Source organism: Aquila chrysaetos, chromosome W (genome assembly GCF_900496995.4).
Source record: "Aquila chrysaetos chrysaetos chromosome W, bAquChr1.4, whole genome shotgun sequence".
NCBI lineage: Eukaryota > Metazoa > Chordata > Aves > Accipitriformes > Accipitridae > Aquila > Aquila chrysaetos.
Window position 1 is genome coordinate 10,448,417 of NC_054457.1, and position 24,071 is coordinate 10,472,487.

Here is a 24,071-nt window from a genome sequence, read left to right on the forward strand (position 1 = left end):
GTAAGAAATTTGGTCATTGGAAAAAGGAATGCCCAAAGAACAAGAAGGAGGATCAGAGGGCTCAAACAGGAAGAACGGTAGCCCATGTGAAGGGAGATTGACGGGAACCTGGGGAATCTACCCTAGCGGATCCACTGGTTATAATTAAGCTAGGGAAAACACAACAAGAGGTAGAATTTTTGGTAGATACGGGGGCAACCAAGTTCTGAACCAAGCTTTGATGCCCCTGGGAGATGATTATGTCATGGTGAAAGGAGCGACTGGCCAAAGTGAAAAGGCATATTTTTGTAAACCTTTAGAATATAAATTAGGAAAACAGTGGGGCATTCATAAATTTTTATATATGCCCAACTCCCCAAAGGCACTTTTGGGAAGGGACTTGTTGCAACAATTGGGAGCAAAAATTGTATTCAAAAAGGGAGAAATTACTCTGGAGGTAAAAGAACAGCAATATATTCAAATATTGAGCCTAACCTTAACCAGTCTCCCCCTAGAAGGAAGCATTAATGAGGACATCTTAAACCAAGTGTACCCAGGGGTATGGGCTACTGATGCACCTGGAAGAGTGAAAAGTGCTCCACCTGTTGAAGTTAGGATCAAGGAAGGCCGAAAGCTGGTAAGAATTAAACAATATCCCCTAAAGAAGGAAGACAGAGAAGGAATCCAGCTGGTGATAGAAAAATTTTTGCAATTGGGATTACTAAAAGAGTGTGAGTCTGAATTCAATACCCCTATATTACCTGTTCGGAAGCCCGATGGGTCATATCGGGTGGTCCAAGACTTACAGGCGGTGAATAAGATAACTGAAGATCTTTACCCGGTAGTGGCGAACCCATATACCCTGTTGACCGTATTAACACCTGAATTGACTTGGTTTACTGTTTTAGATTTGAAGGATGCTTTCTTTTGCCTCCCTCTCCATGAAGCCAGCCAAAAATTATTTGCATTTAAATGGGAAAACCCCAAGAGTGGTCGAAAGACCCAGCTCACTTGGACGGTGTTGCCACAAGGATTTAAGAATAGTCCTACCATTTTCGGCAATCAGCTTGCGAAAGACTTAGAATCCTGGGAAACCCCGTCTGAGGAGGGGAAGCTGTTGCAGTACGTGGATGATATCCTGATCGCCACCAAGACAGAGAAAGATTGTCTGATATGGACGGTGAGTCTGCTGAATTTCCTGGGACTTCAAGGGTACCAGGTATCCAAGAAGGCGGCACAGGTAATGCAACGCAAAGTGAATTATTTGGGCTATGAAATTAGTGCGGGACAAAGAACTTTGGGACAGGCCCGTAAAGAGGCAATATGCCAAACTCAGAGACCTCAGACAGCAAAAGAGTTACGGACTTTTCTGGGAATGACGGGGTGGTGCCGATTGTGGATCTATAATTATGGATTGCTTGTTAAACCACTGTATGCGCTGACAGCCACTGAGCAGAAACACCTTGAGTGGAACAAGGAGACCGAACGAGCCTTTGAGCTATTGAAAAAGGCTTTGATGTCAGCCCCGGCCTTAGGACTCCCAGATGTGAGTAAGCCGTTTCTTCTTTACTCCCACGAGAAGCAGGGCATTGCCCTGGGAATATTAGCACAAAACCTGGGCCCATATCGACGGGCAGTTGCCTACCTCTCTAAGCAGTTAGACACAACTGCAAAAGGTTGGACTGGATGCCTGCGGGCGGTTGCAGCTGTAATACTGAACAAACATACAGGAAGCCCGAAAGTTTACTCTGGGCCAGAAAATGACTGTTTTGGTGTCTCATACAGTATCAGCAGTACTGGAAGCAAAAGGTGGACATTGGCTCTCTCCACAAAGATTCCTGAGATATCAAGCTATATTAGTAGAGAAGGATGATGTGGAGATTGTAGTCACTAACATTGTCAACCCAGCTTCTTTTCTCAGCGGGAACACAGGAGAACCAGTACATCATGACTGTTTGGAAACCATTGAAGCAACATACGCAAGCCGCCCAGACCTGAAAGACAGCCCCATGGAAAACGGGGAAACTTGGTTCACAGGTGGAAGCAGTTACGTCCTAAATGGTAATCGACATGCGGGATACGCCATCACCACCAGCCAAGAGGTAATAGAATCAGGGGCTATGCCCATGAACACCTCCGCACAGAAGGCAGAAATAATTGCTCTAACCTGCGCCCTGGAATTGGCCCAGGGCAAAGTTGTGAACATTTATACAGACTCAAAATATGCCTTTGGAGTTGTACATGCACCTGGAGCAATTTGGAAGGAGAGAGGACTATTAAACTCCCAGGGGAAAAATATCAAACATGCAGAAGAAATTCTGAAGTTACTGGAAGCTGTCCAGCTCCCTTAGAAAGTAGCAATTATGCATATTAAGGCACACCAGAAAGTGAGCTCAGATTTGGAAAAAGGGAATGAACTGGTGGACAGAGAGGCAAAACAAGTGGCCAAAACTAAGGTAAAAATAGAAGGAGCTTTAATTCCTGATAGACAAATCTCCCTAAAAGGTAAGCCAGAATATACCAGGGAAGATCAAAAGCTTATTACAGATTTAGAAGGGTCATATAATGAAGAGGGGTGAGCTCATACCCCACAGGGAAAACTAATCATTCCCTCTTGCTTACTGTGGCATTTGATACGGGAGGAGCATAGGAAAAGACATTGGGGGACAGAGGCTCTGTATAAACATTTGATAAGAGAAATTGTGGCTAGAAATTTATATACCACGGTGAGACAGGTGACTCAACAATGCGATCTTTGCCTCCAGACTAATCCTAAGAATACCCCCAAACTAGAAATAGGCCAGATTGGAAAAGGCAATGGGCCTGGACAACAATGGCAAATTGATTTTACAGAACTTCCAAGAAAAGGGGGGTATCGATATTTATTGGTATTAACTGATACCTTCTCAGGTTGGCCAGAAGCATTCCCAACAAGAACAGCTAAAGCTCGGGAGGTAACTAAAATATTAGTGCAAGAGATAATACCACGTTTTGGGGTTCCAGCAACCATGTCCTCTGACAGAGGACCACATTTTGTCTCAAAAATAGTACAACAAATTAGCCGCCATTTGGGTATAGATTGGCAGCTTCATACTCCATATCACCCCCAGTCGAGTGGCCAAGTGGAAAAAATGAACCACTTAATCAAACAGCAAATTGTGAAATTGGGACAAGAAGCAAATTTGACATGGCCTCAGTCTCTCCCTTTAGCCCTTCTGCGTATACGAACAAGACCAAGGGCGAGGGAAAGACTGAGCCCCTTTGAAATGTTGTATGGACGACCCTATGAAATACAGAAAGGGGTGTCTGTGCAAGCTAGAGGTGAAATTGTGACCTCTTACATGGTAGCATTGAGTAAGCAGCTCAATAAAATCTGGAAGCATGTGGCTGGGACTCGAGGGAGAGGTTTGGATGGACCTGTACATAATATACAACCTGGGGATTATGTATATGTAAAGTCTCTTACAGAAAAAACCCTGGAGCCACAGTGGGAAAGACCATTCCAAGTACTACTCACCTCCTTTACTGCAATCAGAATCAAGGAACAGAATGCTTGGATTCATCACACCAGAGTGAAAAAGACACCCAAAACTCCATGGAAAGTCACCACAAAACCCGATGGACATTTAGTTTTTACGCGGTAATATGGGGAGTTGTGGGGACTCTGTGTAAGGCGTGGGATGAAAACCTGTTTGTCAGATATAACCAGGAGCTAGCAAAGGATATTAATTTATCAAGCTGTTGGATGTGTACCTTAATACCCAGACAAGGAGAAACCTTCCCGTTCGTTGGTGTCCCCCTCAGAACAAACAGCACTAAAACACTATTAAATAGAACTGCCAACTATACTTGTTGATATGGAAATGGTTCCAGAACTATAGTGAAGTATAAACTTGATCTGGATAGCAGAGACCCACATAATAATGATCGATACAATTGGTCTTGGAGATTAAAAGACATGGAAAGAGGCAGAGGGGGAGACCCCGTAATGATGCGCCCCCATTATGCCAACACTTCTAGTTTTCTTGGGACACTGAATGGAACTTGCTTTCGATGTAATGAATCACACTCTACAGGGATAGCTAATACAGGATGGGGAAATCTAACAGGGAGTTGTTATCTTCCTCCTCCTCGGGAGCCGTCCAATTGTAATCTCCCTGACGGGCGTTGGTACCTTTGTGCAAACGGGGAGGCACATAAGAGTTTACCGATCGATTGGTGGGGAGAATGCACAGAGGGAATAATAATCCCACAAACACTCCCTGTCTTAGGAAAATTACAGGGAATATTCCGATCCCCATGGCACCACACGAGGACTAAAAGTACCTCTAACCCTAGGCACCACATTCCACAGTGTGGTACGATGGCTTTTCCCAATGCTTGGAGTATCTGAATTGGAAAAAGCAATAGTCAATATATCAGCAGTGGTCGAGACTTTAGCCAATACTACTGCTGACGCTCTAGGAAAATTACAAGCCGAAATTGATTCCTTGGCAAAGATAACGATACAAAATCACCTTGCATTAGATATGTTAACCGCAAAGGAAGGGGGTGTGTGTGTACTTATAAATCAAAGCTGTTGTGCTTATTTAAATGAAAGACAGCAAGTAGAGACAGATATTGGAAAGATTTGGGAAATTTCTAAGGAGTTACATCTTATCACTATGGATGACACATCATGGGGATTTTCTGAGATATGGGAAAAACTAACCTCCTGGTTGCCAAATTTAACATGGCCAAAACAACTGTTTGTGACAGCAATAGTAATCATTTTTCTGCTCATAATCCTTTGTACAACAATTCGATGCAGCTTATGGTGTTTCCAAAGCACGGGAGATTCCTACAGCGAATGGAAAAAGAATCAGTTGCAACAAAAACTCGAGTCCAATAAATATTTTGAGAGAATGCTAGATAGGGAAACAATGCATTAGAAGTACTAGAGTTGGATATAGTAAAAGAATTTACTATTTTCTAGAAAAGGGGGGACTGAAACGGGGAGCCAAAGGAACCTTAGTAGATATAGTAGATATATGGATGTAGATAGGAACTGTTTAATAATTATCTAGCTTATAATGAAGTTAAAGAAATTGCAATAGAGGTAGACATGGCCCAAGAGGATGAGAAGTGGTGCTTAACGTTCGCATTGTTGGCCCAAGGGGATGAGAAGTGATGCTTAATGTTTGCATTGTTGGCCCAAGAGGATGAGAAGTGATGCTTAATGTTTGCATTGTTGAGGCTGGCTGGGGCAGGAGATAGTCCCTGATAAGAAGCAGCAGTCGACCCCAAAAACCAGCCAAGACCGGCCTTGTGACTTTTGGAACTAATTTTAATATGAAGCGGAGATAGATCATGCCTATGTATAAGCGTATTGCGAAACTCCATGTATATGTAACACTTGACTGTATAAATTTGAAGCGAACTGCCGAGTCAGGCGCGCACGACTTTGGTGGGACTAACCCCCGTGCTGCCCAGCGCTGAATAAACATACCTACTTTACAATCTCACTGATTGTGGAGTCCGTTTCCGCACGTCAGGGGCACCACGGAGGAAGTGGGATAAACCGTGGACAAGTTGTTGATGAACAGTCCGTCAGATCATCCTCTGGGAGTAGGTAATTCAACATATTTCCAATCACCACGGACACCTACTGGTTTGTTTGAAAATGGTGCATGAGCCTTAAAGGGTCACTATTGGGTGTGTGGCCAATGTGCCTACAAACTGCTACCAGCAAATTGGACTGGAGTGTGTTATGTGGGGGTAATTCACCCCTTGTTTTTTCTCCTCCCGGAGGATGAAGGGGATGGTCTGGGTGTTAAGGTATATGATGATCTCAATCGATTGAGACCTCTATAGCAGGTGGGAGTGGTCAAACCTGAGGCAAAGACGTGTGGACCCCTCAACGTATCATACAACATTATGGACCTGCCACCTGGAACCCCAACGAATGGGTTAGCGGTGCTCGAGAACCTATCTATAACCTAAATCGCATCATCCGGTTACAAGCTGTCCTAGAGATCATTACTAATGAGACAGCCTGTGCCCTTGATCTATTGGCGGATCAAGCCACACAAATGCAAACAGCAATATTACAACATCGCATGGTTCTCGATTATCTGCTAGCCGAGGAAGGAGGTGTTGTGTAGTAAACTAAATGATTCTAACTGTTGTTTAAAAATTGATGGCAACGGGGAAAATTGTTAAGCAAGTTACTGTGGGAATACGAAAGCTGGCCCATGTTCCTGTCCAGACATGGAAAGGCTGGGACATTGATATGTTTTCCTGGCTTCCTGGTGGTCCATGGGTTAAGTGAATCCTATTGTTGTGTGGTTTTGCCATGTTGTTGTTCTTACCATGTATCATTCCATGTTTTATACAATTGATTCAACGTGTTGTAACTAATATGCAATTTGTAACTACTGTTTCACCTGACGGTGTTAAACAAATTCATGCTGTCCGTCGAACCACACCATCGGTAGTACAGATTGTATGAGATGCTCTTTTCTGGCCTTTTCTATATAGCTATCTTTTTTCAAAACCACCATGTGTCCCGAAGCAATCTTTGAGCCATGGGGTGGTATGAGAGACTGAATTGTTATCTTGAGCTGTTTGTCTCAAAGATTGTTTGTTGTGAGAGACTGGGCTATCATCTCAAGCCATTTGTCTCAAGGATTGTTTGCTGTGATGAGCCACTTATCCCAAAGATGGCTTGTTTAAGCAGGGCACTCCTCTGTCCATAAGGATGATTATCAGGCCACTGAGGCATCCAGGGGAGGAGACAGGCCGGAGCCAGCAAAGAATGTGGAGACTACCATTCTCATGGAAACTGTAGTCTTTGAGATAAGGTACTGGTTTCTGGTGTTGATCATGCGAAGGTGGTGTGATAGACGAAACCTGCAGTGCATGAACAGTACGTATGTGCATGCATCATCGGACTATGCCCTATAAAAAAACCGTGGAGACAAGCCGTGGTGTGCACCCATCACCGAAGAATTGAAGGCTGAGGACCAACGGGACGCTGCTGGATCCATGGTGGTGACTATTCTTGCAGCTCTATCCTGACTTCTTGCTTGATTTCTGCCTTTTCTTCCATTCTATCCTATCGCTACTATTTTCTACTTTTGATAATAAAAGCTGTTTTGGGTATACGGCATTTGACTTCGTTTGTGTCTTAATCTCGCTCTTGGGATCATATCGAAACCTTCCCCGACATTGGATCAGGACAGCAATAAAACCAGGACAGATGATTGATATTTTAGTGTTTTAATTTCAAGATCATTAAAACAAAACTATGTCACTGGGTGATTTGTTAGTTGCCATGTCAAGCAAAGGGTAGATGGTTTCTAGCAGAGAGAAGGCAAACAGCTGGGTCTAGGGAGCTGGGGGTGAGACCCAGTTCTGGCTCCTCTGTTACTAGGCCCCTAGGCTGGGGACAAGATGAACAGCTGCACAAGGCAGCTGGAAAAGGGCCAAGAAGAAGATACAGGGGCAGCCTAGACATCAGCCCTCTGGCTACCGAAGATGGGCTGCCACAAGTGGTGATGAGCAGCACCCCCCAGATAATGGATGCACCCCAATACAAAGACTTCTTCATCATGAAACCAATTTTGAAAGTTTGTCAAGCCTTAGCAGAAGCAGGAGCAGGACTTGTATTGAATATCCCCTACTGGCCTTTTTAGTGTTTCACATCTCTCTATGGATTTTATGCAGAAGGCGCAGGAGGAGCTGATGGGCCTTTGACTCTGTTATTAAGCTATGGAAGGCCCTGTTGCTGAACAGCAAAGGGGACTATGCTTGGCTGGTACAGGTTGTGCACATTGAAGGAGAAGCAAATGGCCTTAAACAAGCTATTTGCAAAGCCAGCTCTCCAAATGAACAAGTGTTCAAATAGGAGCTTCATTTTGGAGAAAAAATGAAAAATAAAAGAATAAAAGAGCCTAACAGATTACATTCAGATTGGATATTTCTTTTTCCTATTATTATTTTGGAACTCTTCTTTCCTCACCTAGGAATTCAGTGAGCTGATTTTTAACAGGGTTTTAGAGTACAAATATATCATGCTTCTAAGCATACTGAACTGTATCTTAATTTCATCCTTTTCAAAAGGAATGGAGTTAAACAAATATATTTAAAAAAAAAGAAAATAGCACACAGCACTTCATGAAAATTGTATGTCTTTTAAAGTAATCATTGTATCTTTCTTTTGGATGACACTGTTTATTGTAAGACGTCATTTTTATTGAATACACTATAACACAAGAGACTTTCCATGTCATGTCAAGAGAAACTGGTCACATGATTCACAAACAAAACTTTTAACACTGATACATAAGCATCACTTCAAAATAAGCCTTGCTATAGCAAACTGCAAAACAAGAACCACTAAATATTTCCACAGAGACATCACATTAAGAAAAGAAAAAGAAAAAAGAAAGGAGAAAGATAGCACTACACACCAGGTCACAGTTTGGTGACAATATGGAGATCTATATTTATATGTAGATATCTCTCTCTCTCTCATGACAAAGCAAGAGAGATCTAGAAATATATGTATATACATAAAGTATAGGTGGAGGGCAGGGCTAGGACAAATATTTCATAATTAATTGATTCTATCTCTATTGGTGATGTAATTAAACATCAGTGTTGAATTAAATTACTCGTATATGAAACATTCTTAGCTGCTTTTCTTTAAGTTACTAGAATGATACATATAAGCTGCAAGATATAGGCCTCTAAAGATTTGATTTGATCTCTGTTTTCTTACATATTTCTATCAAACAGCCCCACTACTAGCAGTTTCTGTTATCCTTGCCCAAAGTATTCAGTGTTTATAAAATACCAGCTGGCTGTCACTCAGAGCCTTCTACAAGCAAAAAAAACCAAACCCCATAGACCTGGTCTAGAATGCATAGATGGTAAAATAATGTACCCAGCATTTCCTTTTTCTTCTCCTGAGATATATGTTTAAAAGATGGCAAAATAGTCACTTTGTTGCTGTTGTGAAATTCACATTTTTTTTTTTCCCTGAAACATGTACACTTTTTATTTTTGCTTCATAGTTGTGATTAATTATAGTAACACACACACACACGAAAACAACCCACAAGTGTTTTAACTAAGGCTATTCAAGGACCTCTTGATTCAAAGCAGCACTGGTTCATCTTAGCCCTGACAACAAGAAAATGCAACTTCCTGTGCTATCAAAACCTTCATGTTTTATTAGAAACCCTGATCTGATCCCCTGCCCTTCCCCACTCCTCTCTCTCACATTTTATAGCAGCATTTGAATTAATTTACAGGCCGCAACAACCCAGAGATAGTCTTGTTATAACACATTCCCATTGTACCTTAGCCATCCAGTGATCTGATCATTTTATTGGGTTATTTCTTTTCTTTTCAAAGTGTTTTGTAAATGTCTACATCAGCCACAACAGAAACAATCTCTCAAAAAGGTGCGGGGGGGGGAGAGAGCACAAATGCTGCTATTATTACTGCTGAATTTTGGCATCCTCACCATTGTCTTGCAAGTAGTGCTGCAGTCTGAATAGTCTTGGAATTATTTCATTACTGCAGACAATTATAAAATGCTAATGAAGCTGCACTGTTATTCTAGGACAATAAAAAAGCAATAGCACAAACCCAGAAATGACAGTAAATCAAACTGCTTTTGGAGCTTAGTTCATTTCCTTGTGAGAAATCAGCAAGTGAGATGGGAAGGGAAGAAATGTTTTTAAGCAGTCATTTGGGGAAAAAAGTGCTTGTTGTTATATCTCTGGCATTTTAGCACTTCCTCTGATGCACACCAGTTTAAAAAGCTGAATTTCACAAACATAGAAAATAAATATAAAAAGAAAAAAACCTATTTTGGTCACTCAGCAGACTTTATTAATTTATTAATAGCACTAATTATCATTTGTAGTAATGTAGATGTATGTAAATTTATACATATATATTACCTTTTAATGAAAAAAATGCAAAATATGTATAACTACAGTTAATAGCTTGTCTACTCCGATTATACCTTTTATACATGATAAAGAGGAGTAATGATATAGCTTAAGGTTATCCATACTGGTGGCTTTGTAGAACATTTGGTCCTTTAGAAGTTTAACATACTGCTACGTTATTGCACAATACATTGTAACATTAGCTATTCTCTAAAATGACTCAGTCTCACTAGTAAATAAAAAATAAGATGCCACTAAGTACAATTTCAGGGGTTTGTTGGGTTTGGGTTTTGTTGGGTTTTTTGGGAGTATACATTCTTTTAGTGCTTGCAAAACCCACATGTTTTCTTTCAGGCTGGAGCCTGCGTTGCAACAGAAGCATCTCAGATACCTTTTTATTAAGCTCATAAGAAACTAAAACAGAATACAGCAGGCAGAAGCTTAACACCTCCCCTTCCACCACCTGCAACCCTTTCCTACTGCACAGTATCAGCAGACTCTGACACCTTCCTTCTCCACTGCTGTTATGTTGAAAATTATTTGCAAATTCCTTTAAAACATAAAAATCAGATTCTCAAGAGAATGGGTTTCACTGAATGCTCAGTCTTTATCTAGCTTTCTATGTGAACTTCTAAGACAGTCTAGTAAAATTTTAAGGGCAATTTTGTAGGAATCTTCCTTAGACTTTTAGTGTGTTTCCAGTTCAGTACTGGTTAAGAAATAACATCTAGTTTATTAAAGAAAAACTGAGTATGGCTTTATAGTTATATTCTCATGTTTATTTTTAATACTGCCTTTTCAATGACATTGAGAAGGGTAAAAATCCACCACTGTCCAGTGAACTATTTTCATTTGAAAATGTTCAAAATATTTATGAGCTCTCTCTAAAAGCTTCCAAAGGAAAAACCTAAAGTGCCTCAATAAATAATATATGCAATCAAATTATATATTTTATTATATATTAATATTATATATTAAGAATATTATGGGAACACTTGCAAAAATAAAATGCTTAATTTATTAAATACAATACTCCCAACACAAAGATGAAGGACTATTTTGATCTGTCTCATGACAATAAGAAAAAAAACAAAAAGAGAAAAAGAAAAGAAAGATCACTTTTTTTCAGCAATGCCCTTTCACAGAGGGAGGCAAAAGTCTTGAGGACTAGGTAAGGTAGGTTTTCATTTGTAAGAATTCATATTAAAAATAATCCTACCTCTAAATTTGAAACCTTCAATTTCCAGTTTGAAAAACAACAGATATACCCATGCATTTGTCATCAACACAGTGGCCATGCAAATACTGTACATGTACAATGCCCATCCAATCAAAAACAAATAATTTTGTTAATAGTGGATGTTGGGAATGACAGCACTAGCATCGACAAACATGGTGCTGAATTCAGGGTCTTTGCACTCCGAATAGTAAGCCATAATCTCAGTCATATTTATTTTGTCCAGGGATCTCACTGTATCCCCCACCATGGCTCAAACATAACCAGTGATCTCTGTGCTTTAGATTATTCATGTAATATCAGTCTATTGTATCTGTAGCATTGTAAATGTGTCCTCCATTAGCTCCTTCTAATGAAATAGAAGTTATGCTATTATGAGTTAGCTATATGAGTTTTATATATATATATGAATTATTACAAGGGTGTACTACAAGATGAGAGATTAATTTCTGCACAAAGGGCATTAATCAACAAATACCATGCACAGTTTTGCTTGCACAGTTAAAAAAAAAAAAAGTATTGAGGAAGGAATATGCTGCTGGACAAGCACCATATGAGATACACCTGCCCCAGCATCTATAGCTTGCCCTATCTTAACAAAATCCTTAGTTTAAACACTTGATCCTGAAATTAATCCTGTACATTAATAAGCCTAGCTTCAGCCTTTATTACCAAAGACTAGCTGGAGAACATTTTTATACCAGTGGCATGCCAGTATCCTACCAGAAGACAAAATAAGGGCATGTGCTTTGTTCATTATTTTGTAATATAATTGTGTGCAGTACAGACAATGTCTTTTTCCCTTTTACTGTAGACTTGTATCTGGCAATGAAAAATTCTGGCCATACACCTCCTCGAACAATCCCTTTAATCCTCAGAAAGACTATCCAAGGAAAGTGCTAAACCACCTCTTGCCTTCCATCAAATTGTTTCAGTGTTTTTTTAGTGGGGTTGGATGCCATCTGATCCCATAGTTCCTTCAGATAGTGGATCACATAAGTACTGTTTTCATTCCATCTAGCTTTGTCTGTGCAAGAAATATGCTTTGTGTAGAGAATGTTAGTCTTTTTCCACCCATGTGCTGAAGTAAAAAAATTGAGGTGAATACAAAGAGACTCCCAGTATCTGTACAGCAGAAATCAAAGTTTGAATCAAATATATTTTTCCCTTTTTTCATCCACATCAAAGGCATGAATACAACAAGGCATTGTTAGTTGTGGTGGGCTAACTGGAGAGTCTGCTGATATAACAGATCAAGTTTTTAAGGCCTTTGTCTACACAGAGTTACAATAATGCAGAAGCCAAATTGATTAGAGAGAGGAAAAATGATAGAAACTGAAAGAGAGAGAGAGTGAAGATATGCTTCAGTAATGTCTAAAAAGTCAATACTGTGTCTATAGATGGAGAAGTGCACATTGCTTGCCCTTTGAAAGCTTCTCCATATCTTTATAATTAATACTATCAAAGTTAAGAACACATTTTAATGGAGTTCAGTGGCAGTTGAACACATTCATTCACGCAGACCATAAGAAGAAATGCTAGGATGTTTTAGCTTAAAATATCCAGGTAAACTGGAGATGCCTTAGCCAAGTTCTGGAGGAGGGAATGGATTTCTTTGATGTTGAGCCTCATGTGAGGCTCCCTTTGCCAACAGCCCAGCATCAACTCATATACTTCCTTGGGGCACGTGCGAGGTCGCTGCAGCACTCGGCCCTGGGTGATGCACTCAATCACCTATGAGAAATCACAAGGAAAGGATCAGTGTAGCCATGCCATTTACATAGGCCTCACCCATGGAAGAGTTAGCTGCTAATAGCCACAGCAGCTTCACTGGTGGCAGTCACCTGGCCACCTCTGCAAAAGAGCTGCATTTCTAGGTAGATGTACAGGCAGTGGGATATGATCTGGAAAAATCACCATAATGTAGGATGTGAAGGAGCAATACCTTGACTGATGTGATGTTATGTTAACCCATGTTACCCCTTCCATTCATGAGGGAATGGTGGCAGGGAAGCAATACCATACCTTCCCTACCTGTCTATCAATCTCACCTCGTCTCAGAAGTAAACTGTTTCGTCTCACATAGAGCACCTCTCCCTCCCTCCTTACACTTTATGAGTACCACCATGGCTAATCTCTGGAAAGGGATTACTTCTGATTTCCCAGGTATGAAGAGATCTCCAGATTCCTTCAATCTATTCAGGAATGTTTTAGAACAACCACTTCATGACAATGACATTTCCTGATATGTAACTGAAATCACCCAATGTCAGTTTGGGAGATAGATAAGCTCCTTTTTATTGCCTCATGGTCTTTCTCAACACCCACAGCAGACTATTCTATACAAAGGAAGAAGCTACATCCCAACTTGGTATACTCCTACTTGGATAACTTCCATCCACCTTGGGGGGAAAAGGGTGAAAACAAAGAACTTCAACTACAAAATTATCATAAATACGTGATATCAGGGTTATTGCTTTTACTAAATAAATTTGCTATTGTCCTTTCCCCAGAGAAGCCATACCATCAGTTAAAATGCCACCCTCCTTTATGCAATCTGAAAATATAATACACATACCTCATTGTTTGAGAGCTGATACCATGGCTGTTTGCCATAGGTAAAGATTTCCCATAATACGACCCCCAGGCTCCAGACATCACTTTCTGTGGTGAACTTCCTGTACATGATACTTTCTGGAGGCATCCAACGAATAGGCAGCATTGTGTGACCTCCAACCTGAGGAAGAAAAAAAAAGAAAGAGTCAGAAATAATTCCTCCAGACCTCCAGGAAGAGTATTGGGATGATAAACCAGGGAAATCCACATTTTCTTTTTTCCCATCTGCTACCATTCATTTTAAAGAGCTCATAAGAACTAGGGAGATGTGATCCAACCTCCTCTCTCCCGAATGGTGATCAATACCATGATAAATTTCTCAATAGAATCTCCAAATAAATTGTTTCTGAAGTATAAACTCATCTTCTACATTTATTTTGCACCCCCTACACAAGGAACTGAATGCTCTATAAAATTAATTATTAACTAAACCTATCAACCCATTATAAATTAGCCGGTATTACTCTCCATTTTAAGACTGAGAAAATTGTAAAAGAGTCATGCAATGAAATCTGCACATATCAGCTGAGATCCATGAAGACACAGTGACTGCATGACACAGAAGGATCAGGACCTATATGGTTTAATATATTAATTATGAATGAATTAAAGCAATGCTATTGTCTGTGGCTAATTTCCAAAGTTAATCAATGCATGAAATTATTTTGTTCAAAATTAACTACTCAGTTCTACACAGCTTTCCAAATTTTCAGTCCTTTGGATATATACACTTGATAATAAATAACTTGCAAGATATGGACTCTGTGTCCCAAATCATCACATGTTGAATTCCCCAGGAACCTTTTCCTGAATTAATGCCTTTCTGAAAGTCTCTAACACATTTCTTGTTTTCCCCAAAATGCTATACTTACTTAAAATTGAGTTACTTAAGCTGAATGTAAACAAACAAATAAATAAAATCTTGCTTTTCATTCTAGTTTCTAAACAACTTACTGTTCCTAATGTCACATTCTGACTAGATCACATCAGTGAATAAATCCACTCACTTTTAGAATAGTCTAACCAGCTGAGATAGAATAGAACAGAATAGAATAGTTCAGTTGGAAGGGGCCTACAGTGATCATCTAGTCCAACTGCCTGACCCCATCAGGGCTGACCAAAAGTTAAAGCATGTTATTAAGAGCATTGTCCAAATGCCTCTTAAACACTGACAGGCATGGGGCATTGACCACCTCTCTAGAAAGCCTGTTCCAATGTCTGCACACCCTCTCTGTAAAGAAGTGTTTCCTAATGTCAAGTCTGAACCTCCCTTGAGGCAGCTCTGACCCATTCCCACATGTCCTGTCACTGGATCCCAGGGAGAAGAGATGAGCACCTCCCTCTCCACCTGCCCTCCTCAGGAAGCTGTAGAGAGCAATGAGGTCACCCCTCAGCCTCCTTTTCTCCAAACTAGACAAACCCAGAGTCCTTAGGTGCCCCTCATTGGACATGCCTTCCAGCCCTTTCACCAGCCTCTGGATCCATTCAAGTACCTTAACATCCTTCTTAAATTGTGGGGCCCAGAACTGCACACAGCATTCAAGGTGAGGCCACACCAACGCTAAATACAGAGGGATAATCACCACTTTTGACCAGCTGCTTATGCTGTGTTTGATGCACCTGAGAATGCAGTTTGCCCTCTTGGCTGCCAGGGCACACTGCTGACTCCTATTGAGCCTGCTGTCGACCAGCACCCCCAGATCCCTTTCTGCAGGGCTGCTCTCCAGCCACTCCCCTCCCAGTTTATACTTGTGTCTGGTGTTATTCTGTCTCAGGTGAAGAATACGGCATTTGGACTTGTTAAATTTCATCCCATTGATGGTTGCCCAATGGTCCAATCTATCTCAATCCCTCTGCAAGGCCTCTTGTCCCTCAGGAGAGTCAACAGCTCCTCCCAGTTTAGTATCATCTGCAAACTTGCTAATGGTGCATTCAACTCCTGCATCCTGATCATTGATAAAAATATTGAACAGAACTGGCTGTAGAATTGAGCCCTGAGGAACACCGCTGGTGACTGGTTACCAGCCAGATGTAGCCCCATTCACTACAACCCTTTGAGCTCTGCTGTTCAGCCAGTTCTTCACCCAGTGCAGTGTGTACCTGCTCATCTCGCAGTTGGACAACTTGTCCAGAAGGATGCTGTGAGGGACAGTATCAAAAGCCTTCCTAAAATCTAGAAAAACTACATCCCCTGCCTTCCCTTCTTCCACTAGGTGGGTGACCTTGTTGTAGAAGGATATTAAATTAGTCAAACAGAACTTTCCCTTTGTGAACCCATGTTGACTGTGCCCGATGATTGCATTGTCCTTTAAATGTCTTTCAATAGCACCCAGTATGATCTTCTCCATAATTTTTCCAGGCACTGAGGTTAGACTAACACGTCTGTAGTTTCCTGAGTCTTCCCTCACACCCTTCTTGTAAATTGGAATAACGTTGGCTAGCTTCCAGTCAGCAGGGACCTTCCCAGACTCCCAAGCCTTTTGGTAGATGATTGAGAGGGGTCTTGCTGTAACATCCGCTAGCTCCTTCAGTACTTTGGGATGAATCCCATCAGGCCCCATGGACTTGTGAACATTCAGCTGATACAGCTGGTTCCTTACAATTTCAGTGTCCATAAATGGTAAGTCACTGTTACCGCAGTCGTCGTCCTCCAACTCAGAGGACCAGGCAGCCCAAGGTCTATCAGTATTCTTAAAGACTGAGGCAAAAAATGCATTGAATGCCTCTGCTTTTTCTTCATCCCTATTTGTCAGGTGACCATCTTCAACAAGTATTGGTCCAATGTTTTCCTTAGACCTCCTCTTGCTATTAACGTACTTAAAAAAAGCCTTTCTTGTTGCCTGACACAACACTGGCCAGTTTCAACTCTAGTTGAGCTTTGGCCTTTTGTGTCTTCTCCCTGCATATACAAACCACGTCTCTGTAATCTTCCTGCAAAGCCTGAACTCGCTTCCAGAGATCATACAATTTTTTTTCTTTCTGATTTCCAAGAGGAGTTCAGCCAAGTTGGTCTTCTGCCCCGCTTGTTTGACTTATGACACAATGGGATTGCCTGCACCTGTACTTTTAAAAGGTGGTTCTTAAAAACTGACCAGCACTCAATGGACCCTTAAGCCCTCAAAAGCAGATTCCCAGGAGACACTGCTAAGTAGCTCCCTGAGTAACTTAATGTTTGCTCTCTTGAAATCCAGGGTAACAAATTTGCTGTCCTTTTTTCCCATTACAGTGAAAATTTTAAACTCGACCATTTCGTGATCACTGTGGCCAAGACAGACACCTACCATCACATCTCCCACAAGTCCTTCTCTATTCACAAACAACAGGTCTAGGAAGGCATCTTTCCTAGTTGGCTCACTGAGTGCTTCTGACAAGAAAATATTATGATATAGCTGTAAATATTTCCAAGGAAGGAAAAAAAAGGAAAGCTTTTTCAAGGACATCTAACTTTTGATTAATTCCCATTTTCCTATCTTAAGACTTATTTAGTTATGAAACCACACTTGCAGTTTCAAAATTCTATAAATTCAGCTTTACATATCTTGTTATAAATAATACCCTCCTTGTTGTAATGTTGAAACAGCAAATGGAAGGAAAACCTAATAGAAGTCAAGGGTCACATTATTTCTAAATCACTCCAAACATCCGCTTCCAGCTATTTGTCAGTAATTCAGTGTTAGCACAGCATACCAAAAATACAGCTACTGCTGTTAGAGCTCAACCCTCATCTGTACATTGCCACAAGTCAACATTCATTATAGATTCTATAGAAATAGGAAGTGATGCTGAAACATTCATAGATGTGGTCTATTACTAGGTATTTCTTCCCCTCCCCCTACCTCAGATGTTGTGTTAACAAGTGAGGAGTACTTTTGTCAGAGACACTGACTGAAAGGCAGGACTCCTGAGTTCAATTTCTGGCTACCTTGTGGATTTGCTTCTGACTTAATATTGGTTGCTGTGCACAGTTTGCTGTGCCATTCAAAAGGGGAACCAATCCCTGAAGCTTTCAGCCTAACTTAAAAATATTCACGTGACCACTCTATTGATGGAGGGTGGATGCATGTTTTTAAGTGCTTTGCTCAATTAGACACATTCATCTGTGTTAGATTACCCCTCTGGCAAGCAGAATTGCTGTAAGGCTCCATGCATCAGTTTTTTTTAATGATCTTTGACTGAGAAGTCACTCAGTGACATGGAGAGTTTGAAGTAACATATGAATATGCTGAGATGCAAACAAAGCTTCAGTTTCCTGCCTTATCATAAACTAAATTGATATGGCAACCAAACAGCTCCAAATCACCACTTTTTCTCCTGTCTCGAGTAGTATTTCATTAGAAAGACAGAAAAACTAGTCCCTTAAAAACATGCAGCCACATACACCCAGCCAAAAGGCAAGTGCCATTAAAATGACTAGTGATGAGAGGCTTTTGGTCTCATTAAATATTAAAATGACTCTTAGATCTGCTCATCATATAGCCTCCACAATTGGTTATTCTCAGCAATTTTTTTGAGTCATTCCTTAAAAATTAATGAAAGATATGAACAATAAAATGTGTCTCTCTTTTTTTCTTTTTTGTCATGTCTTGTATTAAGAAATTGTTTTGAAAAATGAACAAAAAATCTCTCCAAATCTTTTTTCCCATGGTTCCTTGCTACACAATCACAGCGTGCTGAGTTTTCCATATCATTCAGTAAAATAAATACTCCTAGAGCAACAACGATAAATGACCACCAAATGATGGATGTTGCAATGAACAGAACTGGAACATCACAGACCTAATTGTCTTTCTTTGCAGTCCTAGCAAGACTAACTCATCACTGCTGACACTTACCCAGTACTAGATTTACAGATAAGAACAAACCACAGGGCTTTTTGGTGTTCTTCACAGAGCTGTACAACCCCACGCTGCCTTGGCTGGACTGTGTCCATTTCTGTCCTTGAAGGCAGAAGACTTTACTGGGCAGAGTACTGGGCCTAGACTGAGAAGTCCTGAGGTCTGTCCATCTCTATCACTGCTCTTCTCTATAGTCTTAGACAAGTTACTTCCAACATCTCAGAGTCTTTGTGAAGATAATATTTAGCCCCTTTGTAAAAGCACCGATAAAAGGTATCAGCTATTATTATAAGGGGTCCTCCTCTTCCCAGATGGCATTGCGATGAAGACAGCTAACCTGTGAAACAATGAGCATCACCTGTGGCAGGCTGAGCATCTTCCATCCTTCCTGGTTCAAGAGCACCTTTGTGAAATGTATATTGGCTTTCGCAAAACGATAACACTGAAATTTGCCTAACTACTGCATAAGCTACGTCCCGAAAGGATGTTTGCCTCACTGCCACTAAATTAGGCCTTAACGCGGGAAATATGTAGTTGATATATTCCAGACATCAATTGTATTTTATAGTTTGTAGGCAATAAATGGGCACAAGCAGAATATATAGTTTCTTCTGATGAGATAAGACATCCTGTAACTCAAGTAATTAAAGGATGTGTAGATAGATTTGTGAAAACACAGAAAAACAGACATATGGACTCAAGGATGAGTGAAACTGACAACACAAGTAAGAAGATAAGGAGTGATTTGTTTAGCATGAGAACAGCATTTTGGGGGTCAAAGATTATTTGACATGAAAGATACGAGAAGAACAAAGGAAAAACAGAAGTTTAATGTGAAAATATTGAAAAGTGCGACTGGAGGAAAATGACAGGGTGAAAAGTGCAGCCAGAGGAAGACTACTGACTTCATCCCTTGCAGATCCGCAAAGGCCCCTCCGAACCACAAGAGACGCGCGCAAGTGGGGGTGGTCTGGGGTGGAGTTATGTTAATAGATACCTGAAATATTAAAATAACCCCTTGGAAACGCCACGAACACAGTGCATAAAAAGGCGAGTTCAGGTATAACTGGCGCACCTCTGGTTTTGACCATGCGCCCAGCACTGTTTGGCTTTGTTCTATAATAAACTTGTAAAATTCATGAAATTTAGCGTGAGTGCATTTCTCACAACCTTGAACTTCAATGCAGACCTCAGTTCGGCCACATCAAAAACACAGGTCAGGGCCTAGCCAAAGGTACTTTCTCTAAACACCCATTTCTTTCTCTATTAATGATCAGTGGTTCTTGAGTCAACAATTACTCAGTTCAAAAAAGCACTAAGAACAGCGTTGGGTACATGTTTAAAATGAAGCACGTGCTTCAATGCTTTCTTAAACCAAAGTCTAGGACTTGACATCATAGTTCTCAGCATGCCTGAAATGAATTGCCAATCAGTTGTAAGCTTCCTTTGCTGTTTATTAGACTGATGAGTACAAGGACCCACAGCTGTGACATAATAGTAGTGAACAGTGCTAGAGTGCATTTTTGCTGCTGTTTCCAAACTCTTAGCAAGGTAAAGGGGAGTTTCCCAAGACGGATAAATGAAAGAAAGCATGACTACACTGACCAAACTTGAAAGGTGCTAGGTGCTTCAGAGGGATGCTTTCTGCTCATGCTTTATCAAGGATCACTATATAAGTACCATGTCTTAGTGTCGTGGTTTCAGCCCAGCTGGAAACAAAGGACCACGCAGCCGCTCGCTCACTCCTCTCGCCCCCCTCCGGTGGGATGAGGAGGAGAATCAGAAAGGAGAAAAGAAAAAAAACCAAAAAAACCCGGAACCTCGAGGGTTGAGATAAGGACAATTTACTGGGACAACACAAAAAGAGAAGTTACAACAACAACGACGGTACTAATGAAAGAGTATACAAAAAGAGTGATGCACAGTGCAACTGCTCACCACCCGGGACCCGACGCTCTGCCACTTCCCCCACCGAAAGCCAAAAGCCTCCACCCCACCGCCCGCTCTCCATTTATATACTGAGCATGATGTCACATGGTATGGAATAGCTCCTTGGCTAGTTCAGGTCAGCTGTCCCAGCTGTGCCCCCTCCCAGGTTCCTGTGAAAATTAACTCTATCCCAGCTGAACCCAGGACATTATCCACCCCTTATTCTATACCATCTACATCATGCCCAGATCCTACATTTTCCAATCAACCACTACCACTTTCCTTGTCTTATATACATATATATGTATATGTATATGGACACCCCCCCACACACACACAAATAGCATTCCCTTAGTCTATGGACTATCCCTCCAATGTGTCCATCAATTTTATTTAGTCCATGACTTCGGGGCTCCATCTGTTGTAACAGCCCTTCAGGATAAGAGAGATGGTGTGAGGTGTTGGATTGTTGTATGCTGCCTCTGGAGTTTGTGGCTGGTGTATTTGGTGCAACCCACGCCCTTGGTCTGCAGGTCGAAGAGGTTGATCTTGAGGAAATCGCTGGGTGCCAGTTCAAGTTCCATCACTGTTGTACTTGGCTCAGTTTCAAAGTCCAGCCTTCAGTCATTTGGGTAATTCTTACAGTAATACCCTTGATATGGCATATAGACACTATAGATACAATGACATACATTGGCAGGTTATTTAGCAGTTAAATATCATACAGCCTAATTCACTGGCTATTCTCTCCCAAAATCAAATCTCCCTGAGGTACACATCCAACTTCCCCATCCTTCTGCATCGCCCACCAGCTGTACCCAGGTCCCTGAGCAAAAACAACCCCTTGGATGGGTTTGTCTCTGCCTGAGGCAGGACTAACCCAGACTGTCTTCCCTAAGATACTCTTCATGCGCACTACAGGGACTTTATCTCCTTCTACAGTATGTGGAAGTCTTGGTTGGGCAGGGCCCGCCCGATTGGTGGATCCTCTAGTATTAGCCAACCAGGTGGCTTTTGTTAAATGTGTATCCCAATGGTTGAAGGTTCCACCCCCCCATGGCTCTCAGGGTAGTTTTCAGCAGTCCATTATATCGTTCGATTTTTCCAGAGGCCGGTGCGTGATAGGGGATGTGATATACCCACTCAATGCCATGCTCTTTGGCCCAGGTGTCTATGAGGTTGTTTCGGAAGTGAGTCCCATTGTCCGACTCGATTCTTTCTGGGGTGCCATGTCACCATAAAACTTTCTCTTCAAGGCCCAGGAGAGTGTTCTGGGCAGTGGCGTGGGACACAGGATATGTTTCCAGCCATCCAGTGGTTGCTTCCACCATTGTAAGCACATGGCACTTGCCTTGGCGGGTTCGTGGGAGTGTGATATAGTCAATCTGCCAGGCCTCCCACTGTTTATATTTCAGCCATCGCCCTCCATACGACAGGGGTTTCAGTCGCTTGGCTTGCTTAATTGCAGCACATGTTTCACATTCATGGATAACCTGTGCGATAGTGTCCATGGTCAAGTCCACCCCTCGGTCACGAGCCCATCTATATGTTGCATCTCTTCCCTGATGGCCTGAGGTATCATGGGCCCACTGAGCCATAAATAGCTCACCCCTACGTTGCCAGTCCAGGTCCACCTGAGCCACTTCAATCTTGGCGGCCTGATCTGCCTGCTGGTTGTTTTGATGTTCTTCAGTGGCCCGACTCTTGGGTATGTGACCATCTACATGACATACTTTTACCACTAGCTTCTCTATCCGAACAGCAGTATCTTGCCACAGTGCGGCAGCCCAGATGGGTTTACCTCTGCGCTGCCAGTTGCTCTGCTTCCATTGCTGTAACCACCCCCACAGGGCATTTGCCACCATCCATGAGTCAGGATAGAGATAGAGCACTGGCCACTTCTCTCTTTCAGCAATGTCTAATGCTAGCTGGATGGCTTTCACCTCTGCAAAATGGCTCGATTCACCTTCTCCTTCAGCAGTTTCTGCGACTAGTTGTGTAGGACTCCATACAGCAGCCTTCCACCTCTGATGCTTTCCCACAATGCGACAGGATCCGTCAGTGAACAGGGCATATTGCCTCTCATTTTCTGACAGTTTATTATACAGCAGGGCTTCTTCAGCACGCGTCACCTCCTCCTCTGGTGACATTCCAAAATCTTTGCCTTCTGGCCAGTTGTGATGGGTTGACCCTGGCTGGTTGCCAGGTGCCCACCAAAGCCGCTCTATCACTCCCCCTCCTCAACTGGACAGGGGAGAGAAAATATAACAAAGAGCTTGTGGGTCGAGATAAGGACAGGAGAGAGATCACTCACCAGTTACCGTCACGGGCAAAACAGACTCAACTTGGGGAAAATTAACTCACTTTATTACAAATCAACCAGAGTAGGGTAATGAGAAAGAAAACCGAATCTCAGAACACCTTCCCTCCACCCCTCCCTTCTTCCCGGGCACAACTTCACTCCCGGCTTCTCTACCAACCCCCCCCAGCGGCACAGGGGGACGGGGAATGGGGTTTACGGTCAGTTCATCACACGTTGTTTTCTGCCGCTTCATCCTCCTCAGGGGGAGGACTCATCACACTCTTCCCTGCTCCAGCGTGGGGTCCCACCCACGGGAGACAGTCCTCCACGAACTTCTCCAATGTGGGCCCTTCCCACGGGCTGCAGTTCTTCATGAACTGCTCCAGCATGGGTCCTTTCCACGGTGTGCAGTCCTTCAGGAGCACACTGCTCCAGCGTGGGTCCCCCACGGGGTCACAAGTCCTGCCAGAAAACCTGCTCCATGGGCTCCTCTCTCCACAGATCCGCAGGTCCTGCCAGGAACCTGCTCCAGCGCAGGGTTCCCACGGGGTCACAGCCTCCTTCGGGAAACCCACCTGCTCCGGCGTGGGGTCCTCCACGGGCTACAGGTGGATATCTGCTCCACCGTGGACCTCCATGGACTGCAGGGGGACAGCCTGCCTCACCATGGTCTTCCCCACGGGCCGCAGGGGAATCTCTGCTCCGGCGCCTGGAGCATCTCCTCCCCCTCCTTCTTCACTGACCTTGGTGTCTGCAGGGTTGTTTCTCTTACATGTTCTCACTCCTCTCTCCGGCTGCCGAATCTGCCTGTCCCAACTTGTTTTCCTTCTTAAAAATGTTATCACAGAGGCGTTACCACTATCACTGATTGGCTCGGCCTTGGCCGGCGGTGGGTCCATCTTAGAGCTGGCTGGTATTGGCTCCCTCTCTCGAATGCAGGGGAAGCTTCCAGCAACTTCTTACAGAAGCCACCCCTGTAACCCCCCCCGCTACCAAAACCTTGCCACACAAAACCAATACACCAGTCCATGATCACTTCCACAATTCCTGGGCGACTGGGGTTTCCTATGTGAGCTCATTGTGTGATCAGTGTGGCCCACTTAGTCCACGTGGCATCAGTTGCATGATATGTAGAGGAGACCCTCCCTCTGAACATCCAGCCCAGAACCGGCGGTCGGGGTGATAAGAGGAGCTGTGTTTCAGTACCAACCACTTCTGAGGCAGCT

The 24,071-nt window shown here is 42.5% G+C and overlaps 2 protein-coding genes across 2 annotated transcripts in view; one reads left to right on the forward strand and one right to left on the reverse strand.

The window, feature by feature from the left end:
• The window catches only part of LOC121232838 (ubiquilin-1-like), a 1,092,736-nt gene that overhangs the window by 424,401 nt on the left and 644,264 nt on the right, over nucleotides 1–24,071 (forward strand). The window lies entirely within an intron of this gene.
• Nucleotides 12,042–24,071, reverse strand: part of LOC121232842 (BDNF/NT-3 growth factors receptor-like) — a gene marked incomplete at its 5' end in the record, with an annotated part of 63,830 nt that continues 51,800 nt past the window's right edge. Inside the window, 2 exons of the mRNA XM_041121316.1 lie at nucleotides 12,042–12,897; nucleotides 13,742–13,900. Coding sequence (XP_040977250.1) covers nucleotides 12,712–12,897; nucleotides 13,742–13,900 — 345 coding nt within the window. The remainder of the gene's footprint in view (nucleotides 12,898–13,741; nucleotides 13,901–24,071) is intronic.